The sequence below is a fragment of the Onychostruthus taczanowskii genome, unplaced genomic scaffold (genome assembly GCF_017590055.1).
Source record: "Onychostruthus taczanowskii isolate IOZ18803 unplaced genomic scaffold, ASM1759005v1 scaffold4, whole genome shotgun sequence".
Taxonomy (NCBI): domain Eukaryota; kingdom Metazoa; phylum Chordata; class Aves; order Passeriformes; family Passeridae; genus Onychostruthus; species Onychostruthus taczanowskii.
The window spans coordinates 18,732,122-18,755,068 of record NW_024501459.1 but is presented as its reverse complement, the minus strand read 5'-3'; the positions used below and the strand labels follow the sequence as shown (position 1 = coordinate 18,755,068).

General features: G+C 35.1%; 1 protein-coding gene across 1 annotated transcript in view; it reads right to left on the bottom strand.

Annotated features, from left to right (window-relative positions):
• Positions 1–281: 281 nt before the first annotated feature.
• The window catches only part of TMEM67 (transmembrane protein 67), a 32,291-nt gene continuing 9,625 nt past the window's right edge, over positions 282–22,947 (bottom strand). Inside the window, exons 9-28 of the mRNA XM_041413045.1 lie at positions 22,720–22,828; positions 21,114–21,200; positions 19,154–19,219; positions 16,006–16,162; positions 15,519–15,642; positions 14,579–14,684; positions 12,713–12,769; positions 12,519–12,617; positions 11,937–12,035; positions 11,540–11,626; positions 10,730–10,829; positions 10,489–10,628; positions 8,848–8,988; positions 8,295–8,375; positions 7,021–7,137; positions 5,685–5,801; positions 5,498–5,602; positions 5,041–5,143; positions 3,887–4,029; positions 282–3,434 (exon numbers count right to left, since the gene is read on the bottom strand). Coding sequence (XP_041268979.1) covers positions 3,354–3,434; positions 3,887–4,029; positions 5,041–5,143; positions 5,498–5,602; positions 5,685–5,801; positions 7,021–7,137; positions 8,295–8,375; positions 8,848–8,988; positions 10,489–10,628; positions 10,730–10,829; positions 11,540–11,626; positions 11,937–12,035; positions 12,519–12,617; positions 12,713–12,769; positions 14,579–14,684; positions 15,519–15,642; positions 16,006–16,162; positions 19,154–19,219; positions 21,114–21,200; positions 22,720–22,828 — 2,119 coding nt within the window. The 3' untranslated portion in view covers positions 282–3,353. The remainder of the gene's footprint in view (positions 3,435–3,886; positions 4,030–5,040; positions 5,144–5,497; positions 5,603–5,684; positions 5,802–7,020; positions 7,138–8,294; positions 8,376–8,847; positions 8,989–10,488; positions 10,629–10,729; positions 10,830–11,539; positions 11,627–11,936; positions 12,036–12,518; positions 12,618–12,712; positions 12,770–14,578; positions 14,685–15,518; positions 15,643–16,005; positions 16,163–19,153; positions 19,220–21,113; positions 21,201–22,719; positions 22,829–22,947) is intronic.

The following is a 22,947-nucleotide window of genomic DNA, read 5'->3' as shown; positions in this document are numbered from 1 at the left end:
CAACCATCTCATTCTATTACTTTTGGCTATACAAAACTAATTGGTTTGGATACTAACTAAACGAACTCCATTGTTGCACAAACTGCAAAGCCCCTTTCTCACATTTGTTCTGACAGAGCTTCTCTGGACTGCAGAGCCAGCAGCAGCCTCTGGCCCTAATCTCATGTGCATGGAAGAAGAAACGTTATAGGTTTGGGTCAACTCAATTAACAAATGGAAAAAAACCTGTCTCAAATCTTTGACATTTTTTTATTGCTCAGAGAAACAGACAGGAGAGACTGAAATGCCAGGTGGGCAAACAGAACATTTAGAAACCTGAAAGACACTCATCACATGAACAATACATTGTAGATCCATATTAATGTTTAAAAAATAAAAACCATTAAGCTGGAAGTACAACCACAAGGGATATTTCTTGAACAAATATCAAGTTTGATATTTCCTGAACAAATATCAAGGAATAGGGGAACAAAGCTCAGCCAACCTGTTCCAAGTGTTCACTGGACAGCAACAGTAAAGAAAAGCTTCTTTGAATTCCTGGAGCTTTTGACTCCTGTAATTATTTCCTAAATCATGTAGAGTGCCTATGCTAGGAAAATTAACATTTTAGACAAATGATCTGGAAAAATAAAACAAAATAGAGTAGCGTGTACACTGAGGAGAAAGAGAGGGCCAAGTGACTGAACTGTTTTGACAGGATGTTTTTAGATTAATTTATCATTTATCTGTTAAGAAGAGTTGCTTTTAGCAGTATTTCTTGCAAAATGCAAGGCCATTAAAGCTTTCACGTGCCCTACTGTGCAGCAGATAATTAAAGACATAGCATAATTAAAGCAAACTCAAAGCAGGAGTTTTGTATGGAGAAGTGTAGCTGGTTAGCACAAGCATTGAGAACAGGGTACAGAGTGAGAGCCCCCATGCTGAAACGTCTCCATTTCTGCAAGTACTGAACTGATGAAAACCGAATTGAAACCACACACCTACAGATGGCACAACCACATCTTTGTTCTGCTTTCAGACATTCTCTGATTCACCCAAGTCTAGTTAGTTTAGTTACTCTGATTGGAGTTGGTCATGAATCTGACCACTCTGGCGAAGGTAAGGTTGAGGTGTGGTACTAGAAACACTTCATGACCATGAACACATCACCAGAATTCAGAGAGAACAAGCCTGTGCCTGTGACCACTGACAGCAATGTGCAGTTCTATTCACAGTTCTCCTGGCCTGAAGATCAGTATTAGGGCACTGCACCAGGGTCACCCTCGCTCTTTAATGGACCACAGCAACTCCCTACACCCCTTTAGTCACATCTGTTAGCTTGAGTAAACATGGTCACAATGACAAAGATTTTATTTCCTCTCATAAACTGACTTTGCAGGGCCTTGTAAGGACTTAAGTTTAGTTAAGCTATGCAAAGATATCCACCAAAGAAATACATGGGACACCAGCTGAGGCTAACTTTGCCTTGTGAATGTCCTGCAGACGCTTTGTCAGATGGCTCCTTAGCTTAATTTACACTTTTGGCTCTCAGTAGATCACTGACAAGAAACCTCACAACTAATGTGGTCATACAGTCATGGCTCTCAGTGGAAATATGATTTTTGGCTGTTTAAACAGATGCAAAACCTAACAGATATTTTAATTACTACATTCACCATAAATGCAACAATCTCAATTTTATTTATCCTGAATACTTCATTCCATTAGAAACCACCTTTTCTGAGGCATAGTGTATACCAACAAACTAAGAATTGTGTCCATAAGTAGACAGATGCAAGGAAATCATGAAATGGAAATGCCCATGCTAAACTGCACATCAATAAATGGATGTCCCACTGCAAATCAGCTTTTCAGTTATCTCTCTGATCACAGCCTTACTGGCAGGCACGTTCTCTCACTCAATACAACTACACATTGGGCTAGCAAGAGACAGGCTTTGCAACACCAAAAGCAAATGCAGTGGAGCAATAGCGACTGTGACATTTATGTCCATGTTACTCTCAGTTTAGTATGATATGACATGGTACCAACATGAGAACATGGTCCCCTTTATGAAGCCAAAAAACATCTGAAATGCAATGCTGCTTCAACTCAGATAAGCATATCTGCACTGGAAATCTGCTAAGTTCAACTAGTCATGTCCTCAGTCTGTTTCAGAATAAACGTGAGATGACTGATATTTTTGCTCCTGTAAGTCCCTTGTTGAGTCATCTAAAGACAAGTAACAGCCATAAACCCAGCAAACACTATTCATGTTTAACCATTTGCTGAAAAAACATTAAGTATAAAAAGATAGGGAGACTTTTTAGTGACAAAAATGGGAGGTAGACACCTCAGTTTAAGGTGATTTGAAGGCCATTCACAATCTCCCTGGGCACTTGAGTAATTATTAATCTGTCTAAATTCCAAAAATACAATGACAGTAAAATTATTATGTCTCTGTTATATATAAAGATAATAAAATCAGAAAATTAAGAGACCCTGAGCACCTGTGAAAACAATTCTAAAAAGAAATTAATTATTTGCTTCCATTTCACTTGTGTGGAAAAAGTGAACAGAATAATTACTGTTGTTTCTCTGAACATCTTGCATCAGAAGACAGAAGATCAAGAACAAATCCCAAATGCTGAAGGCCATCTCCTCTGCTCTATCATAGCCTCTTTTTCTACAGCACTGTAACACAACTGTACCTCAAATGCATGTTTGGGATGTCATGTGTAGGCCACACCCAAGAAAAACAATGAAAAACTCCAAGAGAAGAGACAGAATTACACAATACTGTATGACACAAGACAGAAACATTAAAATATCAAGTGGTAGTTGCTGCAAATAAGTGATATTTAAAAATTCCTCCTGAAATAATTACTTAATTCAAAACAAATCCTGTGCTGTGTAAAATTCGACATATATTTGCTAAACATTACACCTCAAAATAACTTTAAAAAAAGAATGAATATTTAAGGTATTTTCAGAGAATTTCAGAGTTGGCAATCCCTCCTGTCAATCAGATGCTCTAATTGTTGCCTCAAAGTCAGTGGTCCATATCTTATCAAAATCCATAAAATAATTTTTATCTTATTCTAATAATAAAACCAGTAAGTTTACTTCTGTCTTATTTGCATGTACCTTTCCTTTCAAAGACCCATGGCTTAGTGCTCACAAATTAAAAAAGAAAACCCTATAAATACAGAAAAATAAAGCTTAATAGCACACAATATAAAAAATGACAAGTTTCAAACCCATTACATTGTTATTGTTGAAAAGTGCACTGCAATTAATCTGCAGGTCAGAGACGCTTTGATCATGTTCATATTTTCCATTATTAAATCCTTAACAGTTTTTCATCTTCTCAATTAAATGAGAAATCTTTGATCCACCAAGGTTTTGGATGCCAAATTCTTCTGCCCAAGTGTATTACGAATAAACCTAAATATCTAAGAACATTTTGGAAAACACGTATTAATGAAGAAATACTTACACTAGTATGCTTCAGTATCTAACATAAATAGTAACTTCAGATCATCTTTAAATCGCAAATAATATTAATTAGGTGCTTAATTTCCTTTAGTATTTTTAAAACATTTCCCACTACCTTTTCACTCTAAATTATGATAGAATTATGTGAGATCAATTTTAACAGATATTCTTGTTTTCTGTTGAAAATTATTTGTAACCTCTTCATTCAGGATCACCATGTGAATCACAGAATGAATTTCTCACAAGTCCATTTGACAAAATAAATAAAAAACCCATTTCCTAAGGTTTCAGTATCATCTTCTCTGACTGCACACTGTTAACTCACTGCATTTATTATCTAGTTAACTATTTAAACTGCCATACTGACTCCCATTTAAAAACATTACTTTGTTCTTAAATTGAAATTTACCTCTTGTTGCAAATATGTTAGAATAGCTGCTAAAACAAAACTTTGGGAAGCTAAATCCACCACTGAGAAAAACAGGATATCAAAGATGAGCAGTGTTGTTTCATTGCCATAATAGAGAACATCAGTGAAAGAGTGTCCTTCATCTATGGAAAGAGAACATTTAAAAAAAAAATTAGTATTTCTGTGAGTTGCAGGTTTGTGGAACTCATCAGTCCATGCTAAGGAAGCTGGTAAGAAAACAGAGATAGAGCAGAGATAGAGCAATTTATGACATTCTATGGCAACAAGAGATACTACTGTCATTCTACTAAAAATAATACAAACTTTTCACTTATAAAATGGCATCATACTGACGAACACAATAGGTAACCCATGTGTCAAACACAATTCTATTTACCCCTGAAATTGCAATCAGATTATTTTAAAAAGTTATTTTAAATCAAGAAGAAGATATAGGTTCCTTGTCACTGAAATTTTTAGTAACTGTTAGCTCTGGCCTCAACTCAACAAAATCATAAAAACATTTGCTAAATGGCTTATTTAGGAGGAGGTTCAGAGGTTTGAATTATTTTTGTTTAATGGTTCAGCAGAAAATGGGTATTTTAAGGTGAAAATACCTTCTTCACAGCCAAAGTACTCTAGCCCATTTATCTACCTCTTTATTTTATCAAAAAACCCCACTTCTATAAGAGAAAAGAATATACAAACAATTACAGAAAACATATGCTTTTCCCTTTTCCTACTTTTTCAAAAAATGTCCAACAGAAGTTTGATTTGAAACAATGTATTTTCATTATAAATTGTGTATTTCAGTGCCATGAAATCCTGATTTATATCTAAACTTCTGGGACCATAGCAGTCTAGATTATCAAACAGTGTATTTCTATCAATGCTTATGATTATGAATTTCATAAACATGTGCACCACATCTGTAACTTTCAGCTACCTTAAATAAAAAACATCACAGTCAAATAACAAATTATAAAAAGGATTTCTATAGTTTCTAAAGAACTTCTTTTAACTACCTCCCTCACAAGTAGTCATTCAGTGATCTCCCCTGCAGTGAAGTCCATTTTAGATTGTAAATCCTGGGAAAGAAATCTACACAGAAACCAGAATACTTAAAATAGTACAAATACCACACATCTTTTTACCATTATAAAAAATACTTTTCTCTATTGGTTCCATGAACTCCATGCCAAGAATTCGTTCAAGCAGCAACTTATCTTTGACAATATAATCCATTTCTTTATGAACCTGTAAGAAAAAGAAAAACAACGCTTCTTATTTTATGATTTCAAACCTGCTACAAAGTGAAGTACAGCTACTTAGACCTTTATGAATGAAACGAAACCCATTGGTCTATTCCAAGACAAAAACAAGTACACAACAAGAAAGGATTTGTCATTTTTAAGTGCAGTCTGCACTGCTGGACAGCACTCTGATTGTTTTTTGTTTTTGAATGAAGTACTGTTCTGGATGCCATAAAATCTTTAGCAACAAATCTTAAAGTACATATGCTTAAAGAAGAATTGCAGTCCTTTAGATTTACAATTTTTAGTCTGTACCTTAAGTATATTTTCCTTAATATAGTAATGTCAATATACACACGTGATCAATGAAAGAACTGAGAAATTTGTTCATGGCGTTGTAGGCCCTTGTGCTTTGTTCAAAAGTATTTGCAGATGAGTCCAAAAGCCTGGCAGGACCACGTTTCTGAAATACAACAAGACCAAGACTTTAACAGAGAAATTTCATATTTTAAATAACATTTAAAGGATACCAGAATCTCACTTACTCTTGTTAAGGTTTCATGAATCCAGTCATAGTTTAGTCGCATTTTTCTTGAAATGGAAATCTGAAATGTCTGGCCATCTGTGTTTGGTAACAAACCTCTCTGACTACACAGATTTTCCTATACAGTTAAAGCAATTGTAAATTAACATTATTAATGTCATTCATAGACCCCAAACAGTCAAAAGCTTTTAATTTCCTCTCATGTATAGGTAATAGTTAATATCTCTAAATATTTGAAATCACTGCACTCTTGTTCTACTGCAGCAAGATTTTCTTAGCACATGAAATCCTGACCCCTGCTGTCACAACATCATATTTCTCTTTTCACCTGTGTTCGGTTCATTACCTTCTAATAATACATATTCTGATATTTTTTCTGAAGATCTTTCTTTTAGGTCTATCATCTCTTCTATACTTGTCTCACTTTTTTTGTTTCTTTGTTTGGATTCCTTACTTTTTCTGTGTCTTCTTCAGATCACATTTAATAAATCTCAGAAATCGCAAGAAAATAAAGTTCGACACCTTCATGGGGAAAACCCCCTGCTTTTCCCAAAATTACATTAAAATAAGCAATTAGGAAAAAAATTGTAGGAATACCTAAATCAAAATCATTATTAATAAGATTCCTCTGTATTTCAGAGTTTGAGGTTTAATGTTCACATAGTTATATTTTTTTCTGTCCACTCAGCATTGAAATAGCAATATCCTTATTTAAGGTACTTTCGCACTTGTCCCTAAAAAGATACAAGATGTCACGAAATTTAATGCAGCCCCTGATCTCGTATGAGACATTTTATATTTGCCTGATCTTGTAGCGAAGATACAACATATGACAAGCTCGCAAAAATACTTATGCAAATTAATTTCTGTAAAGAATGGGTTGTATCACCATAGTAGAAGAGATCGAATAAAGGAATTGATTGGCAGATTACAAGTTTCTGTATTAGTGTTTCAGATCTGTATCTTTATGAAAGCTTTTTGGTATGCACCTTTTTGAATGTGGCTGTGACCTTATGAAAAGGTCCTTAAATATTGAAAAGGTGACCTTAAATATTGAAAAGAAGGTTCTTAACTCCACAAAAAAAAAACTTTGTAGAGAAACAGGAATTTTATATCTTTGAAATGTGAAGAAGTAACAAGATGAAATAGTGAAGGGAAAAAAAAGATGAAGAGCTAGTTGAAAGAACTATTTAGTCATATATTTACATACTAACAGCTGCTATCTTTAAGTAACATGGTTCAAGTAGTGCACAACTGCAGATCCATAATGCAAAGGTGTGTGGTCTTTATATAAAATAAATAATTGAGCAGATATAAATGTGAATACTTTTACTTACTGCTTCTCTCTTCAGGTTCATATTCATTTCTTCCATATTGGTATCTGCATGTCCATGCACTGAGCGACCATGGATATAATGACCAAAGCAGTTGTGTGACAAGAGAAACACTGAAATCTAAGAGATGGGAGAAGAGAGAACACTTTAATCCACAATTATAATTTTATTTTTGATCTTCTGAATTCATAGTGAAGATCAGTCAAACCAACCAGTTCTGCTACAAATACAAAGTAGGCAGGTACTGAAAAAAATATGGGAGAAAAATATTTAGCAACTCCTTTATTAATTAGTTTTATCTATATGTAACTAGAAACACATACCAGCTTCAAGTTTAGTTTATCAACAGCAGGGATCTGCTGCTGCTTAATTCCATTGAGCCAACAAGTTAAAGCTATTAGATTTTTTTTATTATTCAAAGGTTATTTATGTGCTGTGTAATACATATGCATGATTCAGCTGAACTCCTAAAAGACTATTTAACACAACTTCATTCAGTATGACACAATGCTTAAATATCACATAAACTCCAAAATTAATTATTTTCTACAATCCAGGTACTACATAGGTGTTTCACATAAGAGGAATAATCATGGCTGGAAAGATTGATAAAAGAGGTAAATCAGTATTTTTAAGAAGTTCTGGACAAATGAGGTAATCCAGTTTGTTCTGACTGCACTCTTTGGATAAAAGGGAATTCCTGCAGTACAAAGCTTCAAAACCCACATGTAAAGAAGAGAAAGTTCAGATGTGAGTAAGAGAAAAGCATGCAAAAGGTGATAACTGTTAAGAGGGACAAAATGAAATTCAGCAGCTGAGGGACAAGTACAAGATAGGAGCAAAACTTGGACATATATGTATTAAATAAAACCAAGACAACTTGCAAGTCAGAAGGACTAAAACACAAACCAGCACACAGAATGGCAGTAAATAGTTCCACACCTAATTTCTGTTACAACTTGTTATTTTTGAATTCTGTATCAGCACATGTAACCAATTTAAACTAAGAAAAAAAAAAAAAAACAAAAAAACCAAAAAACCTAAAAATCAGAAGTTTAAAAGAACATATGGATACCTATGCTTCTGAAATAATTTTCCAATTAAAGTTTAACTGAAATCTTGCAGAGTTCACCAATAAAATGAGCTGAAGGAAATATCTGCTTTGGCTGTTAGCTAGTAATCTAAATTAAATGAATAAATATTATTTAAGATTGTTAAATACTATCTTATGTACTGTTCTATTTAAAATGCCCCAAATGAGACACAGAAATACTTACATTGCTCACGCAACACAAATCAACAAATTGGCTTATTTTATCTTCAACAAATCTTTCATAAATCACAGCAAAAAATATAACCTGAAATAAATCAACCAAATTTTCTTTCATTAGTTCATCAGATTTGATGTTATTAAGCAATTAATTTCACCACTTAACACCCACAAACAACAGACTTCTGCAGTGGCCACCATTGCATTGGACTTAATGAAAAGGGATTGACATACTAATTCCTTTAAGAAGTAAAGTTGTAGTAAGAACCTGCTTTTTATTTTGAACTTGTCAGATGCTTCAAACTTGTTTAAAATAAAACAAAGTATGTGTATAAATTCACATCTTTGAGAGGATTGAAATTCTGATCCAAAGTCAGATGTGTCATATCTCAGAAGATTCATTTTGCGTCCCAAAGGTGTACTATGCTAAAACAACTACACATAACAGTTAAGAACATGCCCCATACTATGATAAGCAGTTCGGACAGTCTAGAGATTTATTCTAGCTTCCAAGAACCAGCCTGAAAATGATAATTCAGGATGTCATGTGTTTCACATACTTGTAGGATGGCAATGGCTACCCAGAGTGCAGCTGACACACCAAATCTTAAAATGCGGCTCCAAGGAGCTACATAGCTCTCACTGCTTCTTGTAAGACTGGAAGAAGCATCCATTAAAGCCAGGTTTGAAAATCCCACCACCTGAAGAGATAAGAAGGTCAATATAACAACAGGTGAGAATGAATAGTATTAATTAGGATCCTGCTGTTTACATCCTAACAGGAAGTAAGAAAAAATAATGAAAAAATGGACCTGGGAACAGTAGCTTGCTTACTATGATGGAGCTCAACTGTGTGATCCAAAAGTCAGTATGTGGTTCTACTGAAAAACTGCAAAAGATTCTACTGCTGTTCTGCATAGGGATATAAATTCTGCCAAATTTCAGCTCTTTGATACTTTATGTTCCAGTGTTAAAGCAATTTTTCATGTGCTTTGCAACTCTTAAAAGACTGATTTATTTTGTTTTTATTGTATAGAAATATATTTTCCTCCACCATCTGCATGGTTGAATCTATTTTAAACAAAAAAAATCTAGAAAAAGTTCCAGAATAAAAAAGATGAGAGTAATACTATGTGCTGAAATACTTAAGAGATGAAAAATTAGTGAAAATCTTTCATAACAGAAGTTGCGCCAAAATACACTTGTGGTGGGTTGACCATTTCCTCATATCCTAGTGCTTTTTACTTGGGAGGAGAGACACCCACCTCACTACACCTTCCTTTCAGGTAGATGCAGAGTGGAGTAAGAATAGCTGCTCTCTTTTCTCCCTCTCTTGCAACATTCCACCTAAGCTGGTCCTGGCCAAAATGCTCACATAGTGAATAAAGAAAGTTTCAGGACTTTCATTATTTAATTTAAAGGAAAAATTTTCAAATTAACATTGAATCTAAGTGTTAAAATATGTATAAGAACCTCACAAAAACAACTATATGCTACACATTTTAATAATACTTCCCAAGATAGAAAAAATTATTAAAATACAAAAGAAACAAGCCCAAACACTTTTTAAAAGCTAAAGCTATAACATTGAATATAAGTGTTAAAATATGTATAAGAACCTCACAAAAACAACTATATGCTACACAAAAGAAACAAGCCCAAACACTTTTTAAAAGCTAAAGCATAGTTTCTCACATATCCTGAAGCTGTAACTGAAGGCATACTAGCATCAGGAACAGAACTGGCGTATTTTATTTCCTGCATAATAAAAGGGTACTGCAGCAAATTAGCAGGAAGGAAGCTCAGTTCAGACAAATATTAAATCGGAAATAAAGCTGTAGACTGTGGCAGGAGGGTGCTAGTAGGCAAATAAAGAATTGAGGGTGTACACAGATTTATCAGTCTCTTAAGCCCTTTAAGGTAACTCATTATCTTAAAAATACCCCAAACAAATCTAACAAAGGTCTCTAAGGTAATTAAAGGTTGGATTTTTTTATATCTTCCTTATTTAAATATTGCAATGACCTATACATACATATAAACTAAAAAAAAAAAAAAATGCATTAACATAATTACTAAGTTACATGATTTCAAGGAAATTTAAAGGTGATTCACAATTACCACACAGAATGCAAGAATTAAACATTAGACCCTTATGTTACACTCTGATTGTGAATTGTAAATGATAATAGTAATGTTACCTCCAGAAAAAAAAGAACTGCAAGCACTTGGAAGAGAGGATTTATTTTCCTCACTGTCTGAATTTCATTCCACTCATTTGCTATAAAGTATGTCCTCCATATGCTCACAGGTGCAGCAACACTTTTAGTAACACCTTCACCTAAAAAGAGTACATACAGTAAAGCTCTAAAATTTAATATCTGAGAATAATATCTGAATTTCACCAAAGCTGCTTATACAAACAAGCACAGCTTGAATTACCTTCAACTGCTTTAAGAACTTTGCCCTTAGGTCTTTCCCAGTCAATAAAGAAAATATCAATAGCAAGCTGTGAAACCAGCAAGTGTAAAAATTGCAGAGCCTAAGAAAGAAAAGTAAGGACAGAAACAACATATACACAAAGGTGGAGGAATAATTATTGTATGGATTATTCATTCAAAATAACAAGCAATATCTTGATTATACATGAGACTGCAGCTTTATTACCAACTTTTGATAATCTTTTGTTTGTTTAAATCTTGGAATAATGTTAAGTCCAAAATTATGAAGAAAATACAGCAAAGTAACAAATAAAAAAACCCTGACTATTTCTGCATAACATACTAACCTGGACTATGAACTCACTATAATACCCACAACTGATACAATATTTGTTTGTACCATGAAGACAAAGCAGTGATCTGAGAATTCTACATGTTTGTATGTAATTATTTGGATCTGTCTTCTTTCTAATCAGGAACTCACAGCACTTACATTCTGCTTTAAATGGGAGTACTTGCTTTCTTGATATGATTCTGTTTTATTTGTGTTTCTTTATAACTTTATCCTTGAAAGAATGATTTTTCAGTCTTTCTTTTGTGACCTTCTTGAGACATTTATTCTCCTATAAAGACTCCACAAAATAAATTTCTATGGAAAAATTACTTAATTCTCAGAAGAACATAACTATTAGGACATAACATCCACACACTAATAACTGTAAAAGATATTTAAAAACAAGGCTACTGAAAATGGGATACATACATAGAAGCATGGTGACATGTATTTTATGGTGAGGAAAAAATTATTTACCTTTAAACTAAATGCACATGCTATGTATGTAACAAAATCTTCTTCTTGAGATGGAAGAGGTAAAAGGACAGATACAAACTGCTGAGCCTATAATTGAAAAGTTACAGTGAAACAGTACACATGGCATATGTGACAACATAATTAAAAATGTTTAAGTGTGAATAAACTTTTCCAGAAAAAGATAAGTGACTATTAAGCAGACTGCAAGTACAACAAATCCTAAGGAAAAGAAACAGGTGAACACAAAATTTAAGCACACAAACCAGAATGTTATATAGAACTTGCCTTAATAGTCTGACAAGAAAAAAAAAAGAAGAAAAAAGAAAATTAATGTCCATGTAAAAATATATTTAATATTACTAGGTTTTCATACATCCAAAACTGGAAGAACACTTACTTTGAAGAATACAAGCCAATAAATCCCTGTGCCCACTGTGATGATAAAGAAAACGTTGGCAAGATCTCCAGCATAGAACAGTAAGAACTTGAAAACAGTCTGCAATTATAAAAACATGCTGTAGACATCTGTAAAACTAATTAAGTAATGCAAATGTTCATAATGCATTAATATAAAATGTTATGTAGCTCACATACATTTTCTAGTACTGAAAAGTAGCCCTAACAAAAGCTTTCCACTGTGGTTATATATTTATGGTATTTTCACTAGCTGAAACTCCTACACGCTGGTTGTTGTTCAAGGAAGAATTAATCTGAAAACCAAGTCCATTCAACTGATCAGAATAGCCCTGTAAATACCTTTATTTTTAGAGCAGCATTTCCTGAATGACAATCAGAATCAAAAAGAATGCAAAACAACTACTTCCTCAAGTGAGCCTAACTCTGGGGCACAGTTCTGTGCAGCTAGAAATTATTTCAGTTACCTTAAGAAAACAAATTGTTATAATCACAGGGAATGACAGCAAAGGTGCCCTTAATGAGAGGAAGAGATGTCCCATTTCAGTTTGGCAGCTGTTCATACCTGCAAGTCAATTATAGAGCTTCCTGTCCGCCTCTTCCAGCCTGCAGTCTTGAGAAGAGACCATAACACTGCCAGACCACCCAACACACCCAGTGCGATCTGAAAATAACAAAAAATGATTTGCAGATATTTTTTAAACACAAAATATAGAAGCAAATCCTTATATCAAAAAATTAAAGGGAGTTACAACTTACATCAGTCTGAATCTGAGCCTCTCTCTGATTCATCTCATAGCTGACTGTGAAAGAAACCTGAATATTAAAATACAAAAAGTAAATATGCATAGTAATTCTGAAGTGCTACAACCATTACAGACAGTGGTAACTTTCAGTTTTAATTGGTGGGAATTCCCATCTAGGGCTACTATACAAGTACCACATACATCTTTTTTTTACTTTTTATGACCTGGTGTGCTCTGTTGCCAGGCCCAGTACCAGCATGTACTGTGCAACTCTCTACTGCCCATTTTACCAGCAGTAATGCTGGGGATGGGTGCCTGCCATCTGCAAGTCAACTATTTGTAATTCTTTCAAATGTGCATAATTTTTTTTCCTCCTGAAAAGAGCCACTGAATTCTTGATACTTTCCCTTTTATCACTGATTAAATGTAACCTTGATGTAATTAGACCAACGTGCAAAATCATGGTAAGCTTGCACAGCTCAGATACTAGGGTTTTTTTCAGTTTGAATGAAATAGAAATTGTCATGCAGCATGAAAATTGTTCCCTCTAGCTTAAATTTAACCTAAGACCTCTTTTGACTTTGGTCTGAAAAATTTGTACATAGAAGAGAAAATCTTTGTCTTGGTTTTGTAATATTCTGGCCTGAGTCTTTGTCACTGTACAGCTAAAATTAACACAAGCATACTAATAAATAGTATTTCTAATTAAGTTTAAAAGAAGCATCACCCCTGCCCCCAAAACCTATCCCTCCTTCCTGACATCTTGTGTTCCCCAAACATCTGTTCCTTCTATCACTGCACTTGGACTTAAGTCTAAATATCCTAAGTTACTACAAGCTCAGTGCTTACAGAAACTGAAAACAAAATTCAATGTATCTTTTTAGTTGCATAAAATTTGTTAAATGCAACAAGACATCCAAAATTGGCAGTACCCAAATAGATCTTCACAGACCTAGATGTAAGGATGAAATAATATGACAGAAAATTGAGGAACTGACAACAATTGTTCCTATCATCAGTATCTGAATTAATTACTTTCTAGATACAGTGCTGTTCCAACAGTTAAGGAACAGTTAACATCACTTAGACAGGAAAGAAATATCTTGATTTTTCTATCTTTCTAATTCTCTTGCTTTCATACAACTAATATGGAACTCAAGGAATGCTTCTAGGCCCACAAATTTCTTCTAGCCAGATATATATTTGTACTGGAAGTCTGAACAGTTGAAGGCTGACAAGCAGAAAATGCTAATATAAATCTTTTTTGTTCTACCATCCTAAGATCAGTATTTTTACTTTTTAAAGCAGTGTGATCTAACATAACAACAAGAGAGAAGAATGGGACATCTGCTGCCCATGAAGGCAGGCAAAAGGGCAAGTAGGAGATGTCCCTTCTGCATGTGCTATAGCAGAATTTGGTGGTTTTCAGAACAGAAAGATGAAACACTAAAGGATGTTTTAAATACATTACTAATATTTTAACTTAAACTACAGGTGACCTGAAGTGTTTGTGTCAGAACAATCTCCTCTAAAGGCATTGTTCTAAATTAAAATACTAATTCCTTGCATAAATTGCTTGCAGTGCTGCAGAGAGTCCCTTATCTGTTATTTTAAGTGTGTATAATTTTATTTGAACTGTAGCCTAATTTAGCATTATAAAACCAATTTCAAATTCCAAGTGTTTTAAGTTAAAAAAGACTGAAGATAAACTGAAAAGAGAATACTTTTAACTCATTTGTTTTAAAAGGTTTTAGTGAAAACTTGTAACTTCAAAACTGATCAGAACTAGAAACTGCTTATTATATTTTGATAACTCACTACCACAAACTGGAATTCCAACAGAACTAATAGTATAATTAAGGTGGCACAAAGATCTCACCATCACACTCTGGGTTTCAGGGTTTTGGATAAGCACATCTGTGTAAGCAACAGTAATTAGAGGAGGGTAGATGGTTCCTCTCTGTGTATGGGATACCAGCTGGATACTGCAGAAATACAGAGTATGATTATTAATAAAAAAACAACTGGATTAGCGCTTGGGAAGCAATCACTGAAACTTATAAGAAAATACTAAATGAACAGAACAGCCTGATCAATAAAATGTGAATTTCTAACTCAATAACATGGCATTTCACATTTTAAATGTACAACTGGAGTGTACAAAGGCATGTACAGAAATATATTTAAAAAGTCATAGGAAAGATTGTTTATTTGTAAGAAAATACCTGAATCAATCTTCACCTGTCTGCATCTTATAGGAGGACATCACATAAAGAAAGAGAAAAAAAGTTTCTTCCATAATGTATTCCAGCTGAGATGAGCAATCAGTAATGACCCTAACAGGCAGTCTCACAATTTTAGTTAAATGACTACAAGCCTATTCTGGACTGTATAACAGAATTGGCAATGGGTTGGAAAAAATACTGTAAAAAAGAATATGGAGCATGAAATAAGATCCTTGTATAGTCAGCAACACACACATTGAAAAAGAACTAACAGAGGAGTCTTTCGGTCTTTCCAGACAACACCTGCTTCTAAGAGGTGACTGAATACCTGCTAACTTGCATTATGCAAACATGGTCTGATCCTTGTACCTGGAAGGGAATCATGGTGATTTTAATTCCCACAAGTCAAGGTTGTTTTCCTTCACTCATCAGAACAACCTAGGGAAATTCATTCCATTCCCAAATATGCAATGGAAAAAGCAGCACATCTTATATATTAGAAAATACATAACAAAACAACTTTAAGACAATAAAATGCAGACTGTACAACATTGGATTTATTTCTATGTACTATATATTATATGAGTTAATCACCTTATTGTTATTTTGCTAGCAATCCGAATTACCCTTGCTGGTTTTCCCAAGTCATTCTCTTTTCCACTAAGTGCATCCACCAAAAAAAATCGACGAGTCAAAAGCCAGTTGTTCATATTACTGCCTAGGAGAAAACATGACAGTTTCACACACACATTATTCAACACACAAAAAGAATGAAATGTATTAGAAACAACAGATATAATTGTATAATACAGAGTAATTACTGAGGATATACAATTCTTTATTTTCAACTCATACAAATATATAAGGAGATCAGATTTTATTTGTGCATGGAATGACTGGAATGCTTGCACTTAAACTATCAGAACTTGCCCACAAATACTACATTTTTAAAATGGAAACATGTTATGGTGTGTTGTGGTATCTTTAAACACAACACAGTAACAGAAGTTAACATAGATTATTTCTATTTGAAGTTTTCAGATTGTTTAAATTCACAGAAATGTTACTATCACCATCTTACCTTGATTAACAAACTTTTCATTGTATTGAAGATTCAAATTTAAAACTGGCACGGCCCAAAGATGTTGCTGTCCATTGCCACCATTATATTCAAGGAACAGGTCATAAAAAACTGGATTAGCAAAATCCAGTAAAATCTTAGAAACTGAAATTTTGCACTACAAGAAAAAAAAATGAAAATTAAAGGATCACTTTAACCATTTAGTTAGTCAAGCTGTGGATTCCTTCCCTACAAAATTATTGTGGGAATCTGTCCCACCTCTTCACAAAAGAAAGAATCACAGAATCATCAAGGTCCTGCATGAGCCTCCATTTCTCCAGGCTAAACCCTCAGCTCCCTCAGCTGCTCCCCATAGGACTTGTGATCCAGACCCTTCACCAGCTCTGTTGCCCCTCTCTCCATGCCCAGCACCTCAATTTCCTTTTTAAATGAGGGGCCCTAAACTGGACACAGCACTCAAGGTTTGGCCTAACCAGTGCCAAGTACAGCGGGCAGTCACTGCCCCAATCCTGCTGGCCACACAATCCTGGTACAGGCCAGGATGCCACTGGCCTTCTTGGCCACCTGGGCACATGCTGGCTCATGTCTGACCAGCTGGCTGTTGACCAGCAATCCCAGGTCTTCTGCTGGGCAGCTTTCCAGCCACTTTTCCCCACGTCCGAGCGCTGCATGAAGTGGTTGTGACCCAAGTGCAGGACCTGGCACTTGGCCTTGTTACCTCACACCACTGGCCTCGGCCCATCGATCCTGCCTGTCCAGATCCCTCCAGAGCCTGCCTGCCCTCCAGCAGATCAACACTCCCACCCAGTCTGTGTCAGATTTGACAAACTGCAAACGTGCTGAGGGGTGCTCTTGACCCCTTGTTGAGATGATTGATAAAGATGTTAAACAGGATCAGGACAGTACTGAGCCCTGGAGAACACCACAAGTGACCAGCTGGATTTAGTTGCATCCACCACTCTCTGGGCCAGACATCCAGCCACTTTTTCACCCCGTGAAGAGTGCACCTGTCCAAGCCATGAGCAGAGAGTTTCTTGAGAATGCTGTGGGAAATGGAGCCAAATGCTTTACTGAAGTACTGATAGACAAGGTTTTCAGCTATCTTCAAGCAACTACAAACTACTAATGATTTTATGCAAACTTGGAAATTACTGCAATTAACTAGAATGGCTAATGTGGAGAAAGAAGCTCTTAAAATTTTTCAACAGATTTGGAAAAAATATCCTAGCAAACCTCACAGACATAAAATTTGAAACAGCACAAACATTAAAGTCAAGAAACATAAATGCTGCAGTAATGAAATCTGGTTCTGGGCCCACCAGTACAAGAGAGAAATTAGACTACTTGATACAGTCCAGCACAGGCCAATATGGTGAGGAAGAGACTGAAGCATCTCTGCTACGAAGAAGAGCTGAGACTCTTTTGCCTGGAGGTAAGAAGGCTCAGGGGATCTTATCAATGTGTATGAATATTGTACAAGGGAGGGTGTATGAGACAGAGCCAGGCTCTTTTCAGCAGTGCCCCGTGACAAGACCAGAGGCAATGGGCATAAACTGAAACAGGAGGCTCCCTCTGAGCATCAGAAGACAGGTTTTTACTGACACAGGTTGCCCAGGGCGGCTGTGGAGTCTCACTCCCTGAAGATTAAAAACCCATGTGGATATGGTCCTTGGCAACCTGCCCTGCATGGCCCTGCCCGTCTTGTGGACAAGACAGCCTCCTGAGGTCCCTGAGTACCTCAACCACTCTGTGATTGTGTGAAGAAGTTAGATGTGAAAGCAGGTAACTTTTTGCAAATGTGAACAACCATGCATTTTAAATACTCATATAATTTGTCAACCATGTTTTCTCCAAAGCCATATGTTAAAAAAAAAAAAAAAGTAATCCATACAATGGACAAAAATGATATTAAAAAATACTCAGTAAGTTACCACATGTTAAAAAAACCCAAAAAAGTAATGCATACAATGGACAAAAATGATATTAAAAAAATACTCAGTAAGTTACCAATGTATCTATTCAAACCCAACAATATTAACTGTTATTAATACAGGTAATACAGAATCAATATCAAATACTCAAGATTTTAAAGAGAAAAGGCCCCATACTCAACTAGTTCAATGATCCTAAATATAACATGTTTTCATTCTGTCTAAAATACTGCAATATGGATTAAACAACGTTAAATAATATGAAAGATATTGTTAAATATTTTGATAAATAAAAATATTTAACAAAGATTTGTCAGTGTTATTTGGTAAACACTTTAAATTTCCAGAGTAAGCTTTAACAGCTATTGCTTTCCAAGACTTTCACACCACCTAAATAGCAGCCAGAGTTTTGTATTTTCACACTTCAACACATAATGTGGGGAATGGTCTTCAATGTTCGATGAGTTAAAAAACAATATTAATATATAGGTATGAGATGCTGTGCACATATAGGGAGTTTTATAAAGAAGTTTCTTTCTCCACTCCATTGCCAAATAGATTACCACCTTCCCATCTAACATATTAAATGAAAAAATTAATGATGCTTTATCACTGGCAGAACCATTTCTGCAGCTCACATAATTTAGTGTTCTATTCCCTCTTCCTTTCCTGGTGTTTAGTAAAGTGTGAAAACCCCAACAGTGTTTTTTCATAGTTAAGACAGCTAAAGAATCTCTTTCCTCTGATGAGTCATCTGTTCAATTAAAATAGATTTTCAATCTCTTCATAGAATTCACTAAAATCAGGGCATACCATAAAGAGTAAATGGGAACAATATTTAGGCATGGCATGACTGGATTTGCCTTCATTCCATATGAAAACTGGCCAAAGATGGTGCTAGGAAAATTAAGAGATATGATACAAAGCATATGGCTGTCATAATTCAGGCAATGTGTTCTTCCACTGCAACCTCAGCAACCTACCAAAAACAAATGCCAGTTTAATTTATTGTGATTATGCTATGTAGTAAACAAGTTTTGTGATGTAGTTAAATAATTTAAAAAAACACACACTAATTTCATTCAATTTCCCAAGAAAGAACGCCGTGTTGCAGCTTATGCCTAAACTCCAAAGGTTCTTCAAGATGCACTGAGTGACTAATGACATATAAGGCAGCTTAATTCAAAACTGAAAATAGCATTTTATATCTTACTTACATTTTGTTGGTAAGTTGTTCCAAAAACATAAGCTGCATTCAATTTAGTCTGGGTATCAGGACAAAGCTGAATAAAATATAATTATAATTAGGTTAATTCAAAGGCATTGTCTTCTCATGTGAAAAATACTTAAAAGCACTTATGTATTAAGAGTTCTCACAAAAGATATTTTTAAAATTTTTTTAATAACAGAGCTATTTATTTTGGGGTCAACACAATTATTTATTTCACTAACACTGATGTGCTTAAAATGCTTGTATAGTATTTTTCAGTTCCATTACTGAAATCTGTGGACAGCAGCATCCAAGCAGGCAAGAATAATCTTTCTGTGGACTGAATGTTCAGTGCACTGTATTGCCTCAAGCTCAATCAGAGGCTTCTGCTAAATTCAGGAATCCCATAAGAAAAGAAGTCCTCATTCACACAGCCTTGTTTCTCTTAAGCTGGCATACTCAGAGAATCAAAGCTATAGCAAATAATAGATTTTTAAAAAATATTTAATACAACACTTTTATTTTCAACAAAGAACAGCCGATTCAGCTGAATCCAGAAAAAAATGGTCCAAAATCTAATGTGGAGGCCAGAGCCATTTTCCCAAAATGGGAATGAAGTCTAAATTTGCATAAAACACAATTCCTTCCATTAGTGTGAAACAGAAATTCTGGGAATTGCTACAATTATGCACTGAGACCACTTTAGCACTGTGATGTCTTATCATCATGCACAATCTATTACATTAAAGGAGGCTTTGAATAGAAAAGCTATTCCTTTCCCATTGGCTCTTGATAGCTGTTAAAAACTTTGCCCAATAAATGTGTCCCAATAAACCTAAACTTTGATGTCAGAATATGTAAGTTTCTATGCATAGTACCTGTCTGAGTAACCTGTTCTCTTAAACACTAGTTTTCCTTAAAACTGGAGACACAGACACAAGATGGCTCATCCTGAGGCAATAACAAAGTAAATCCTGAATGTCAGCTGTTCTTCTACAGACACTGAAATGTTTGAAGTGATGTGCTCCAAAAGAAAAGGAACCAACAATTCCCAATTGTTCTTGCTAGTGTTCCTATTGTTGTCTGTCTAGGGAAATAGTGAGAGTGCCTACATCACCACTGGACTGCTAAACAAATTCTATTCTGTAACATGCTGCAGCTGCCCTTTGTTCTCTCTGATAGGCTAATTACTACTGCACTTTCTAATTGCTGCTTACTTGCATTTTTCACAGCCTAACTACGCAGTGTGGTACTGCTGAAGTAGAATGTCTGTGTCCCTGAAATCTGAGGGTGTAGTGGCCAAGGGTACTTCCAGCCATACTCCCCCTTTCTATGTAAAGTCTCCCACCACGTATTTATAACTTTCTGCTATGAAAAAGGCACATGCTGGTCACAGTGTACATTTTATATTTAAAACATAAAGAAATAAGCAAGCAAAAAAATCCCAAGACAATGCAAAGAAAATGATGTAGATCAGCTTTCCTACCTCCCTTGACAGTGACATAACCACTGATTTGACCGTCACCCCTATGATGTGTGCAAATAGCTGACAGCATCTAATGGGGACATACTCATAGCATCATCTATAAACACATGTGGACACAGAGCTAAAGAATACACTTTTCTCAACAAGAAAAAGAGGTTTAATAACAAACTACACATGAGCAACTATGCTGAATGGAAGACAGAGATAGCAGGCTCTAAATGATTAACACGATTTTTCAGAGCTTTCCAATATGCCAAATTTATACTGGTCCAAAGGATGAAGGCAGTGTTGATGAATTTATACTTCTGATCTTGTAGAGACAATTGTGAGCAAGAATAAAGAGCTGTCTTCCCTAACCTAGTGCTACAGTTATGAACTGTCATTAGTGTAATAACCGAACTCTATAGGCTTTTGTCTTAATTTGGCTAAAGGTACTCGGAACATTGTGTTAGCAAGAGAAGATAACTATAATCAAACATACCTGTAAGAGACCTCCTTCCAAACTCTGCCACTTAAGAAAGTTTCCTGCTGCATCAAATGAGGCTGCAATAAATTTCAGCTTTACATCCTGTTGATGAAAAAAAAGACAAAAACCAATGAAACTTCCCTGAAGTGAACATACACTTTTTAGAGACTGCTGTCTAATTGATGTTTCCTAAAACTTTCAGCACAATCTTTAATTTTTTTGCCCTTTTGATTTTGTTTTTAATTTTGGGTTTGGTAGTTTACTTTTTTATAAAAACATACCTTTCTTCTACAGCTTCAGTGGTGACATGGAAAAAATTCCAAAGGAACTTCTACATATGTAGATATGCCCTAACCTAATCAGGAATCTAAGCAGATTTCTAATGTATACAATGCCGGAATCTAGAGGGCTTCCAGGACCCTTCTGTGTTAGGAGGAACAACAAGTATTTTAGTTATCAAAACAACTGCTACATTGCAACTGTTTATTTTAAAACATAGCCTTGTAGAATATGGCTGAAAAAGGCATAATAATTTTATTTTTGAGTCAATAAGAAAACTCTAGATAAATCTGGCCATATAACTGACAAACAGGTTATCACTAGTACTATTTTCTGTGATTAGCTGAACTCAAATAACCTATTTCAGTTATTTTATTTTACAACTAATTTGGAAAAATAAATCACTTCACTGTTTGATTTACTATCTGATTTCTTCATAAAAATGTGCCAATTAACAAACTACTTAAGCAGCTCATCCCTTCCAGGGATGGATATCTGGCTTTGTTAACATTATTTTGCTCACCTCTTTTTTTTTTCATAATTCACTGCAGTAAGAGGAAAAGGCTGGAATAATACATGGAATCCACCTCTGATAAAATCAGCTTGTAGAGATTTGTAACAGAAATATTACAAATAAACTGAGTAGGGGGAGGAATGTGTGTGTAAGCATCAGAAAGTGTTAAACACCGCATAACAGTGATGGAGAACACTGTTCTCAGCTACAGAGCAGATAAATGGGTTGTGATAAAACCTGGCACAGACAACTTGTCAGCAAAAGACCCAGCACTCTGGCACATCAGGAGGGTGGCAGTAAAGATACAGCACATGACATTTACCTCTCTTTTTCACATGAGCTCACCATGAAATCTGACAAAAGGGTGTACATATTTTAAAAAAAGGCAAAGATCAACTCTGCCTCAGATTTATGAAGATGGAAGTACACAAGACTCTGAAGCAAAAGACTGTCAAAACAACTATGAACTCCTAAGGTGTCTAAAAGGTTTGTCCAATTTTACCACTGCCAATCCAGACCCTTGGGGACACAATGAACACTTAAAAGCTGGCATCCTTTGTTCCTTGTGGCCTGGTCAGACCACACAGTCAAGCACATCTTGGCCTTATGAGAATGTGGGTAAGAGGAGTGTAAGCAAAGGAAGAGACCAGGCATTATTTTAGGTAAATATCACCTTCCTCTTCCCTAAGGTCTCACACTGAGTTTTGTTACACTAACTGCCTAAAATTTACCTTTAGTACAGTCACATCTATAATAAATCTAAACATTTTATGTGATTATGTCCTCTTCCTAATAGATGCTTCCCTATGTCTACCACCCAACACCTACCTTATCTGTTCCCTTAAAAGTGAAAGTTGTAGGAAAATGATTTTTCTCAAGCACTTGGGATGCTAATCCTGGTTGGTCACCATAATACAGCCATGGAAGATTATGCCTCCTGAAAAGAATTACAACGTTTTCTCTAAAGAAACATAATATTTTTCATCAAATAACATGTAGAATAATAATTTCCATACAAAGCTATTAGAGACCAAAAGTTATGGAAAAGGCAACTTA